Below are 13261 nucleotides of genomic sequence, written 5' to 3' on the forward strand. Positions count from 1 at the left end.
ATGGGGTTATTGAGAATGTAGTCAATGTCATGACAAAGTTTTGTTCTATAATTGAGCGCAGTTAGAACTTTAATGCGGGCAGGGATTTTTTTTCATACACTGTATACAGCGTGTGACCTTGCATAAAAGCAAAGTGCACCCATGCTCTGCGTAGGCTGAACGATGCTGAACGAAAGAAGATGTATTCTAATGAAACCAAAGGTTCATGAAGGTCCTGAGAAGTTTTACTGTGCAAAGCCAATTTTAAGTTGAAGAGGTCATTGTAGTTTTTTTGTTTTGCCTTGCTGATTAGGGCGAGCATTGAAAGAGCGATCTGTGAATGCTCCCTTTTCCGCTAGAAGTTTACTGCATTCATCAAGACGGTTTAATTTCTTTCTCATGTTTTCTTGGTTACCAGTAAGTACAATACTACAGGGACGATCTGCCTCTGCCTGTAAGCGCTGCCATCGGGCTGAGCTGGCCCGCTAGGAGAAAAGGCTGGATTCACAGTAGACCTATGAAACCACCTTAGGGTAAGTGATAAAATATGACCTATTTTGCATTTCTCTTTTGAAATGTCCACTGTGAGATGTAAAATAAGGACTTAACATTCACCAGTTTACTCCACTGCATCTCACAAAGCTGACGAGAACTTGCTTCAATGTGTTAAAGACAAACACCAGACAAAAGCATCGAACATCCTGAATATTAGCGAGGCAAGTACAGTCAGGAGGTCCAAAAGTCCACAATTAAAAAACACACATATGAACCGAGAAATTCATCAAATGTAGCGCTCAAACAGTGAATTCAGCTTGAGTACTGCCTCAAGACAGGTGCAGTGATGAATCCGGGCGGTTTCATCTGTATTTGTGACAAGTGACTCTGGTATGCATGCCATGTAGTAGCAGAGGGAGGAAACTAGGGCACTGAGCTGCATGTATACTAATGGTGTTTGCTTTTGTATTTATGTGACTGGGAATACATAGCTGCTGGGTTTCAGTACTTCTCACTATGCTTCTGCAGTGTAACCTCACTTCAGGAGGAAATATTTCAAAAATCATACTGTGCTCATACAGAATATTTTACAGTCAAAATCAGAGTGGATGAAAGATACTGACATTGGATCATGGAATACATGCATTATATTACCTTGGGAGACAGTTTGGATGTGAAGTCTCCTCCGAGGTCGTCCTGCGGTGTGACCAGACCGGATGAGTTGTACACTTTGATCTTTAAGTTGGGTAGAGGGTCCAGGAGAGGGGAGTTGGTCATCGGGATTTTATCTGAAACGTCGTGGAGGGCGTACACTGGACCGCGATACATGGCAGCGGCATTTGTCAAGTCAGGAGGAGCCGTCAGTAGATCAGCTGGAGGGATAAAGCGGAGGAGAGAGAGAAGCAGCGGATACGGGGAAGACATTATTAATGACAGAAAATACAACATGAATAGCAACTGTCGGGTTTTCACAATGTCATCTTCAGCTAAGAGGGAGAGTGTGGAGGGTTTGAGGGCAATGCTCCTCAAAGGTGTCATCTTTAAATGCATACGTTTAACATATAATGTTTAAATGCATACACTATCAAAACAAACTAAACCATTTTGAAATTGACCACACTTTACACTGTATAATAACAGAACAGTATTGCTTCATGTCATCCGTTAAGTTCTTCAAAATGTTGCCAACGACTCAACTTCACCGACACGATGAAAGCCGTTGTCACACTTTAATGACTGTATAAATGACTATATATTATTAGAATACGTATGTCACTATTCAAATCTGACAAAAGCTGCTGTGCAGATTAATCACAGAACACGACAGTGTTAATTGACAATGCAAATTGTTAAGACATATTTGTGCTCAGTTAATTAACACTTATCCTATTCTAGAAACAGCATTATGCAGTTTATTTAGAATATAACAAGGAATAAAATATACAATGTGAAACATTCAAGCAACCTTAACATCAGGTGGCATACCCGTCTTAACCTGGTAACTTGTTTGCCTGTATTAATAAAAGCTTAAAGCCAGACTCCACTCCACTGAGGCCTCAAGTTACAAGACAATTACATGTTGAATTTGTCTCCTTTTCCCGAGATTTCCTTGAATCCGTTTGTCATCACGTTGTGACATGCAATAACGAGTAACAGGAGCACGAGTATTCAAAAGCCCAAAGGTCAGCAAATGTACACAGTAAAATCCGTTGCACAGCATCTATCTAAAGTTATATCATGCCCCAAGTGAGACCGCCGCAGAACATCCACATTTCCATTTGCAAAAGGACTAATGTGTCATTTTGTATTCACTGAGTGACACAGTCGAGAATAGATTGGCCCGTGTCATCTAATAAATCATTTTGAAGCTTTAAATGGAATCACAGGCGACTGAGTGAACTGCTGTGTGTTCTCTGATGTTTGACACTGCTCTTTCTGGAGTTAGCTAAAGCTAACGGTGGATATTTTGCATGTACCACAAGCACACTCTAGAGCGCTACACACAATGTCATGAATAAAATACATCTGCAATGTTAACCATGGGCACTAGATAAACATGAGTATGCAAACATGTCTTGTATACCAATAAAGCATCACACACTATACTGTACATGCCCATACATGCACACGTCAGAAACACGCATGCTACATACAGCATATGGGAATTACCTGATGTCAGTGAACTCTGAGCTCAGGATGTTCATCTATGTGCATTTAATATTCAAGTGCTGTTTTCAGTATGTTGATTTCATTTTTTAAATGCAACTCATTCTACCTTCAGCAATCTCTCTTGCCAACATACATTCAGAAGAGGGTTGCATGAAAATCCTCAAAAACACACACTTTTCTTTTTAAATCAAGAAGCAAAAACATTACAATTGCAGTGAAATTATTCGTAACGCTTTAACAACAATGACTTGACTTCAGTTTGTTCCGTCTGCCAGAATGTTCCTCGAGGTAATTGGAAAGAATCTGCAGCCAAGTGCTACTGATTGTATTAATAATGCATTTGGCAATATTAACAAACAGTAAAACCTGCATGGGGATTTACTTTACCAAAGACAATCAAGTCAAAGTGCTTCAAGCGACCCCATAAGACGCCAAGTGCAGTCACTCTTGTAGCTAGTTTAAAAAGCTATCTTACTACAACTCTTTGGAGTTCATGACAATTTAATCTAAGGGCAGTAAAAGTGTACTTCTACATAAACAACTCCCTCCCATTGGAAAAGCCAACGAATATCCAAGATTTCATTTGAATTGGGATCACAGAACGGTCAGTTTCCTACTGAGAACAATTCAGGATGTGCTCTCACCAGGCTCTATCTTTTTTCGGGGGCGTAGAGTCTGAAATCCTGTCGTTTCTTCCAAGAGCCCATCCATTCTAATTTTAAAATCCCTGATTATCACACCCCACCACCATCAACACACCCTCCCACCCACACACACACACACACACACACACACACACACACACACACACACACACACACACACACACACACACACACACCTGTCACATATCACTCTCTTCCTCTCTCTATCACCAGTCTGTTTACCCTTAAAGCCAGCGGGTATTCCTGCCAAATCATCCCTGCTGAAATTTAATTAACAACTAACGGAAAGCCACAGAGAGAGAGAGAGAGAGAGAGAGAGAGAGAGAGAGAGAGAGAGAGAGAGAGAGAGAGAGAGTCAGAGGGGGACGGAGGGAGAGAGATATGCAGGGACATAATTCTTCATTAATAGTAATCGTAGATGGTCCCCCGACGCAGAGTGACAAGCATCCTAATGTTTTTCTGATAAAATGTCACCCAATCTCCGCTCATGCGAAGGCATTTGTCCTTGTTCACACACACACACGGACATACACACACACAGACATACACGTGTGCACACACACATGGACATACACGTGTGCACACACACATGGACATATACGTGTGCACATACACACACAATTACTTTCTCCCGCTGTTTGCAGATTTGCGTTGCATCCTTTTTGACCTCACTTTCCAGTTTTTCCTGTACAGCATTGCTTTAACTTTTAACCATCCACCCGCAACTGACCACATTATACACACAAATTATAGCAAACTAATGAGGTATTCTGTTCAAGGTGTTTAGAGGTGCACAGCATTTCCGTTTGTCGATCACTCAACATGATTTACACAAAATCTGTGTTGTTCTAAAATGCCATTTCCTGTTGACCAAAAGGAGATCAAGTGCTACTTTGTCGAAGTACTAGTATGAACACTTGATTTGTCATTAACCATTTTAAGACATCTAATTTGCAATAGTTCGTGCACATGTATGGGCATGCTGGTTTGTGTATGTGCCCACTACCTCCATGGATGCTTTTCTGAGCATGTTTGCGAGATATATTACATTTTGTGTTTTTTGTCATCTATTTGACAAATACAGATTGTCCAGAAGAAAGGTCATACGTTCATAGCATCCTTGGACTGATACCTCAGTCATCCACATTCCCTGTCCAATCTTGCCAGTTCCAGTAAGCTATCAAATGCATGCATACAGGTGTACAAGTGTGCGTTGCTGCGGGCTTCTTGTTGTCTTATCCATTTCCCAAAGACAGAGAAGAAAAAATGACAACGCAGACAGAGAAGAGTGAACGATGGCTCCAGTGGAACAGGAAGCCAAACAGGGAGGGAGTGTCTGTGGCGGGAGGAGTCACTGTGGCGGGAAAGAGACAGAGACACAGCGAGGGAAAGACAGACACCAAGACGGAGACGGAGAGTGGAGGATGCTGATAAGCAGGAAATGTGATTGACCTGAATGTGCAGATGGGAAGGGAGAGAAAGAAAAAGTGAGACCGAGAAGGAGAATGACAGAGAGAGACTCCTTGATGGAGGAGAGTGGTCTCTGGTAGAGACAGGGATTATTCCAAAGCAGCGAAGATTGACAGCCGAAGGCCGAAGAGAGAAAGAAAATGACGCTATGAAAGCTTAGAAAAGAGGACTGAGTGCATACTGTTATTTCTCTTGGGTCACATCTGATATTCTGTATCCACCTGTCAATCTATAACCCCATCCATCTGCAGTACCTACCCATCTGCCTATTTACCCATCCATCTATACATCACTGTGCACATGATGCAATTAAAAACCTGTAGACCTCCAATAGAGAGAGTATCATCTCTGTTGGGTGGGATTACAGGTGCAACACGTTTGAAACTTTAACCAGAGAGGGCAGTGAACCACAGCTTTTCAGTTACTCTTGAGATATTTTAGAATTTGTTCCACCCTGAGACACATGTACATGTAACATTCCTCACCTGATCTGGCTGTTTTGATATTAACAGACTGGAAGCCTCCGTTTAGTGCCGAGGTGTCGATGATGTCCGAGTCAAAGTCGCGGTGCGTCTTGCGGTAGACAAAGAGCGCCACGATGACAGAGATGACCAGGCACATGATCACTGCGATGACGATGCCCACGTAGAGTGCCACGTCGTCCGTGCTAGGAGCCGCTACACGTGACACACAGAGGAAGAGAGACACAATTACAGACAGATAATACAAGCATGCAGCAAAATGACTTCTTAAGAGGAAATCAGTAAGAAAAGTGGCAATAAACAGCTACAGCAAGTATAGCTCCTATGGAACAGCAGGGCAGTGGCAGAGACTACATTGATATTCATAAGACAAGATGAAATGCATTGCAGGCCTCCAATTAACTTGATATGGCTTTCGTTCATTATTAATTTGTTCTTTATTCGTGTTCTTGTGCCTCAGACCACCTATCAGACTCAAAAGGACAACTTCCATAGGTTCCATTTCAAATGCAATTTTCAAACCCCAGCCTGTGTAATACGATCATGTGTCTAGACAGAGGTAGAGAGAGACAGAGACCTCTTTCATTAAAAAAAAAGAGGTAGCAACTCTTAAAACTTAATAAGGCTGTTAATTATTTTACAAGGGTCCTTACATCCTTTTTCAATCCGGCTGAGACTTTAATGGTGTTTCAGCAAGACCAGTGGTAGAATTGTCATTCATCATCCATATGCTAAAGCAGACTAAGACAATTTTAAGTGATGGGAAATGCAAATGGTAAAAAGCATGAGCCAAGCTTGAGGATGAAGGGGAGAAGAAATTAGTAAAGGATGAGAGGAGACAAGTGTAGAGCACAGGGGAGGAATGATGAGGAAATAATAAGAGCGGGAAACGAAGTCGAGAGGAATATAGAAAAGAGGACACACAAGCAGTTGCGGAGGGAATTTAAAATGGGAGTTAAATAAAGAGAATAAAAGAAACATATAAAAAAGAGAATTAGGAAGCAGGGAAGATGAGAGGAAACAAGTAGGGCACAATAAATGAGGAGAGCAGAAGAGAGGAGAGGGGAAGAGAAGAGAGGAGAGGTGAAAACAACAAAAAAGAGAACCTGGCAAAAGAAGTGAAAATGCACTTGAACTTCAAAGCAGCAAAACAAACAATCCTAAATATTTAACATGAAAGCGCCTGTTACATTTTTTGGAGTAGTCTCACACTTAAACCACTCCTCATATAATCACGTCCTCTGTAGCTAGTAGGAGGGGATTTGTCTGCAGCTATTAAGAAGAAGACAGAAAAGTATAGGAAGGCTCCTTTTAATCTGCCCTTAAAGTTGAGAGGCAGATAACAGGCTTTTAGCTACAAACAGCCACTCGCTAAAGGATTTGCTGTTGTCACATCGGAACAAGTTCAGAAAGCATGAGCTTGATTATGCATGAAAGAATCCTTTGATGAGGCGCACAAACATTCACGCTCACATATGCCGTAGCATGATACACACATTCGCAGAAGAAGAGAGGTCACTTGATGGTGTCAGTTACTCATTTACCACTTGGGGGAGCTACGAACCACTTTAGTATCTCTGGGGAGCTGAACGTATGAGGGCCGAGCAATTCCCTCTCAAATAAGCCTGTGACTCACGGTTTAGAAATAGCACAGCGTTGTCAAGCCCTTTGACGTAAAAGAAAACACTATTCTAACAATGTGCATTATGTATTTACATGGTGCGTGGTGCAAAGATGTTGTGATCAAGGTGACGGAAATTGGATCAAACAACCAGTCACAAACATTTTTAAACTTGATATTTGAGTGATGCTTTTCTTATTTAACCAACACCCTATGCTGACACTAACTTGAGCTGAAAGGAATAGTCGATTAATCAATTAAATCTAAAGGAATTTGAAGATTTACGTTCGAGTGAGCCTCGGTTGCATGCAGGTAAACTGAGAGCGTATTGGCCTAAATGCATTCTTGGAGCCCATCGGCTAGGGTCTGGCAACAATTTAGCTTTTATTTGGCCAAAAATGTAACTGGTAATTGTAGACTGGTTCCTTGTAAAACAATCTGGTTGGAGACATTGTCTCTCAACTCCAACTCAATTAACAAGTTGCAGATAACAGCAGAAGACAGGACTTCTTCTCTTTTGAAAACCAACCTATTGTTAAGCCTCTGCTTGAAAATTGCCTACCCAAACTAAAAAGGGTGTATCTCTGCAACCACTAGGGCTATTTGAATAATTGTGGTGTTATAATAATGCACATGTGAGATTTTGTTCAGATGTGTAAATATCAGTCTATATGTTACTGGTTAAGAATAAATGAAGATGACACAGCAAAAATGAAAAGGTTTCAGATCCACCTAGAAAAAGCCCTTTCAGGATGATTATTACTTTGAAATGATGCAGCTGTAAGGTCCAACTCTAAACCAAATCATAGCACAATATGTGAACATTCTCTCTGCAAAGGTTGACTTTGATAAAGTGAAGCATAACAAAGTTGTGCAAATTCAGGCAAGGTATCCAACATTTGCAATGGGGCACATTTGCGCGTATCTGTGACATTTTCATTTTCTCATGTACCAAACTATATATTTCACTTGTATATTACTTATGGTGTTCAATACATCCAAATACAGCAGTTTCTGGCTTTTTTTTTTTTATAAAACAAGCTATGATTTACAGTTTTATATAACAATCGCTCAGTCTGCCCCCCCTAAGGGGGGATTGGTTTTGAAGTGGTTGTTAAGGGGGAACCCCCTAAATATCGACTGTTTCCCCCAGAGGCTAAATGGTCGTCAGTACAGCTGATGGGTTTCAAGATTGAATCTAAATCAATCGTCAACAAATCAATCAGCGACTGCAACTATTTAGATCATTGATTGAGTATGGTTTGTTATTTTTACAAGCAGAAAAGCCACTTATTCCCTGATGCCACTGCAAACTGAATAGGTTTGCGTGTTGGACTGAAACATGTGAATACGTAACCTTCGGCCCTGGGACATTGTGATTGTTTATTTTATTTAACTTTTTTTTCGGCATTTAATAGACAAACATATCTGAGATTAATCAATAATAATAATAGTTATCTTACCTGCCTATTGTTGATCTCTAGTTTAACTTTGAATGTATGGAAACTTAATGCACGGCATGAAGCAGATTGTAATGAAGGAAATTAAACATTCATACAATTCTTTGTTTAAGAGTATGCACTCCTTTCACAAAGATTTATGAAGCTGTTCATCACATTTGACTCAAATTTAGAGCACCTCCTTTAAATCTCCAAGGTTCGACCCCTATGGATTTTGTCATATGCAATTACTAATTTCCTTTTGATGTTCAAAATATTTCTGTAAAAATGCCCCAACCCGGTGCAGCAGTGACGCTGCACAGAGTTGCCCTGATATCAAGGTCCTTGCACTTGCCAAGGGGGAATAGAAATAGATAATCCTCTTAAGTACCAACTCCCTGATCTTAATTATAATCACTATCATACTCATCTATTTAGGGAATATAACTTCAGAATATGTGGGGGCCAGACAGCCATAAAACATATATCACTTAATTTATTTCTATTATCATATAGTGTTGTGGGACACTTTGGGATAGATTAATAGGCTATGGCCTGCTGTGTTCTTAAAGTATGTGCATATGTGTACTATAGCATGTTTTATACCAGTGGGTTTAACAATCCTTTCCTGGCTGCCTATCAGTTGATATCCCGTCTCTCTCAGATATTCCTCTCCCTCCATAACTCACACCTCTGTCTCAGACTCCCTGTGTCTCTGTGTCTCCATCTGTTTGATTTGCAGATGAATGAAACAACACATCCCATTAGAGTTCCTACCTGCCTGGGTAACCTACATATAACTGCAGGATATCAAGTGTTTGCTTTTTTTTCTTTTCCTCCAATTTTCTCAGTGTTTTTCTGTCCTTGATTGCCATCGTTGCTTTCACCTTACCAGTAAACATCACGCATGCATATCTAGACTCTGGCAAGTAAGTTGACAAATGGTACTTAAATAGTAGCAACAACACTACAATACATTTTCATTTCTCAGTTATTGAATGCTACTGAGAATCATACTAGGCACAATCACTAATAAGTGATCGGCTTCAAGGAAATGGATGTAATAAGAAAACATATTAAGGATCTTCAGGATTTTTTTTTAAATAGACCATTAAATGTTCTTTGCTGCAATACGCAATACAATTTCCTTGATGGATTGACTTCACATTTGAACTGATTGTTAAAAAATTGCCTTCATTCTCTCTCTGAACACTCAATTACAATACACACTAATGTATGATAGCTTCTCTTCAGCACGTCCACATTCCCTCTGTGCTCTCTGTATGTGTGGCGACCGCTTCTTTTCACTTGGGATCGTTGTCCTGTTTGCTGTTTGTTTTAATTTGTCTATCAGGCTGTTGCTCATCAGCTGATGAGCAACAGCCTGATCCTGCTCTGGGCTCTTCCTTGGCTGACATGGCTGCTGTTCAGTTTAGTTTGTTTCTCACATTTTCACACACCCTGACATTCATGACTACTGACTCTTTTGTTTAATTTAGTTTATGTATTCTTTAAATAAATGTGTTCATTCATTACTTTTACACTTGTCTAGTCTCGTATTTATGTTGTAGTCTTTGAGCTGGGTTGTACCATGAAGGTTGTCCTGTTGTTGGTTAATGTGAGTAGCTGTGCTGATTCGTTTTCCTGTGAGTGTGTTTGTGTCCCCGAGCTGTGTTGTGCTGTCACATGGTTCCCATGGTCCTGTATACACGATGAGAAAATTGCTGTTCTGTCCCTGTTAGGTTAAGAGCGGATTCCCATTGGAGTCCGTTGGGAGGTTTTGATAGTGTGGTGACGAAAGTGGTTGGAGCAGTTGTATCAGGGGCACATCCGAGGCTGCAAGTGGGTTGTCAGTTCATGGCTGCTTTACTGGGCCTGCAGGTTTTAGTGCGTAACTACCCACCACAAGTAGCACCTGAAGACTAAAGGGGAGTTTAGTAAGTCACTAGCAAAGCAGTTGGAGGTAGGGGACTGCAGTGATGTTGGCTGTTAGTGTGTAAGTTTAATAGTTTAATTCTATACCGATCTGTTTGGTTTTTGTGTGTTTGGGCAGTCAAAGTTAGTTTCCTCTGTTATGGCTTCTGTGGAAGAATTCTTAAGAGCCCCATTGGAGGAGTTATTGGAGCGCTGCTTGTTGGGTGTCATATTTAAATTGCTGTTAGTCTTGGGTAGGAAGTGTTTGATGCATCTGGCTTCACTGAGGGAGACACACATTTTAGATACTGTTTAGCTCCAGTTTAAAACAAATATATTCAGTTTTTTGTAATATGGTGATGTTTCTGAGTAATTATTGACCCAGTAATGAGAGCTCTGCATGCGTGTTGAGTGTGTGGGGAGTTGGACCCAGAGACACTGCAGGTGTTTTACCTGAAGACTCCTGATGCAAAGTGTGCAGTCGATAATAATGGTTCACATGGTAAGCAAGTTGGTAGTTAAGAGGGATGTGGGGAACTGTATTGGGATATGTATTGGCTTGTTACCTTTCGGAACATAAGCGCTACAGTGTATGGCTTGGTTGGTGTGATCTGTGTTGTACTTTGGTTGCCTCCTTGTGCTACGCTTCAGGGGATGACTTGTTTGGCTAGTGAACCTTTGGGAAGCTACTTCAGATTAGCGCTCATGGTAGTTCAGTTCTGTGCATTTTGGTTACTGGAAATTCCAGTTCTGTGTGTTCACCCCTCGTTCTTGCATCTCTATGCATGACCTGGCCCTCCCAAGAAACCTTGCTTTTTAATCTTATGCTGGACCATATTACAATGTAATCTCTTTGGCCTTCCATCTAAACTCTCCTCTTAAATGCTTTTCTATATGTTAGAGTTGCTGGGTTGCAAAGATTGGTTGGCGAGATGGGGGAAGCAGTACGACCGGTTAGTATCAATATTTGTAATCTGCATTGAGTTGGAAAATAATGAGCTGTCGGTATTCCCGATGGGAAAAACAGTTTTTATGGAGGATGGTGTGATTACCTTTCCTTTCCACATGGAGTCTGTGTCCTGTTTGCTGGCTCTAATTTGTCTTTCAGGTTGTTGCTCATCCGCTGATGAGACAGACCAGCTTTGGAGACACTGGGCTCTTCCTTGGCGGATACAGCAGCTTTTTTGTTTGTTTCAGACATTTTCACACATCCTGACATTACTGATGATTGGCAATCCATATTTTTTTAGTTCATGTTTTATTTAAATAAATGTGTTTCTTTAACTTCTTCATCTGTTCTCCCATTCATGTTGTTGCCGCCTTTGAGCCGGGTTGTAACAGCATGTGTCTACTTTATTGGTCTTTCATTTCATTGAGTAAAAATTCAACAAAAGTGCTGCTCTGATTTTGAAAACTGTCAATTCTTTATTTTATTGTCTGACGACCTTGCATAATAGGCGGTCTTTGTGACAAGATAGGGGCTGAAAAAGAGACTGAACATGGGTAAGCACTTTTGACCGAACCAAGATGACTGAATAATGTGTATGGACCTCTTTGTGTATCTAAAAGTGGCCCGAGGCTCTGCTTTGTGAAGCACGAATGACGATATCTGCAGTGATAGAATGAGGAAGGAGCAGTACTAAGAGGTACACACCTAGGTTCATTTTCATGGGCACTCATGCAAGCACTGACACTCAATGAATGCTTGGCAGACATGCACATATCCATTTTAACTTTGATCCATAAGCCAACTATCTCTGGTGCTTTTCCTTCCTTGTACCTGACAAGCAGTTCTCCTTCGCCTGCAAGTCCTTCGAAATACGATAAGATGAAACATAGTAAAGGAATCGAATAAGAGATATGTCTGGTGGCTTTATATAGGAGGGATAATGTTCTGTGCAACAGGTCGGGACACAAACACACACAGGTGAAGAAATGCAGGTGCAAATCGTGGCATCAATATCGGTCTCTAAAGATTATAATAAAATACAATCTTGGATTGTTTTGCCGCCGGAATAAGATGATAATCTAAAAAAAAAATCGAAATATCCACCCATCTGGATCCATGAGAGGAAGTCTTGTCATTTGGCATCATGGAATGTGAGGGTGAAACATCCTCAAGCAAGGTGGAAAACTAAAACAAATCATGGCATCAATCATAATTTTGCATGACACTGTCACCCAACGTGTGTGCGACTGAACAGTGTGTTTATGTTGTGCCTACATGTGTGATCAAATCCAAATGGTCTCCGGTTTCAGAACCATAACTATTCATCCAGTATTCATTGTGCACATGCCAAATTGTTTGTTTGGAGTGTATTGTCATGATGAGTGAGCGTGTTTGCATGTGTGAGATGACTGGCTGATGCGGTCCTTCGCTGTGCCCAATAATATTGGGCTTTGTAATTAGCACAAAAAAAGGTCTGGTAATTTGGTCACATACAGTTGGTAATTGCATTAGTGTGCCAAACTATATGACTAATAAAGCTTTAGGGTTCCAGAAATTGTGGATAATACACACACAGACTCTAACCAGCCCTTGATTACACACATGGGCTCAAGTCACAGAAGCCCGGCCCCCGCTCACCCTCAGTCAGCATGGATCGCTGTCTATTGATTGGCTGGGCTTTTTGTCATTGACAGAGTCTGTCCAATCTGCCACAGAGAGGAAACAAGGATAACTCAGCTTAGCTTGCCTCTATCTCCTCTGTGATCTGCATCCAAAGCTGAGCTGTGGACAATCACTACTTGAAACTCATTCAACTGCCTTTTTGATCTTGCTTGGCACAAACATGCAAACACCACCCATACTGCATTCCTGGCAGTCGCACACACATCCACTCTAAGTAACTGGCAGGGATGAACGGTCAGAGAGAGAACGCGAGCAGTCATTTCTAAATGTGTCTATCCTTATCTTCTGTAGTGGGGATGGAAAAAAAAACGTGGTGTCAAGAAATAAAATATGGAGTCACTAAAGCCAGAAGGTGTAATTCCATGACAACAAACAACTCTATTCAGGTATATAAA

At 41.0% G+C, this 13261-nt stretch overlaps 1 protein-coding gene across 1 annotated transcript in view; it reads right to left on the reverse strand.

The window, feature by feature from the left end:
• LOC306740211 (netrin receptor UNC5C-like) overlaps window positions 1–13261 on the reverse strand; it is a gene marked incomplete at both ends in the record, with an annotated part of 178941 nt that overhangs the window by 13278 nt on the left and 152402 nt on the right. The window contains 2 exons of the mRNA XM_079222313.1: window positions 1129–1346; window positions 5264–5455. Of these exons, the coding sequence (XP_079078439.1) occupies window positions 1129–1346; window positions 5264–5455 (410 nt within the window). The remainder of the gene's footprint in view (window positions 1–1128; window positions 1347–5263; window positions 5456–13261) is intronic.

This window comes from Taurulus bubalis, assembly GCF_910589615.1.
Source record: "Taurulus bubalis genome assembly, chromosome: 8".
NCBI lineage: Eukaryota > Metazoa > Chordata > Actinopteri > Perciformes > Cottidae > Taurulus > Taurulus bubalis.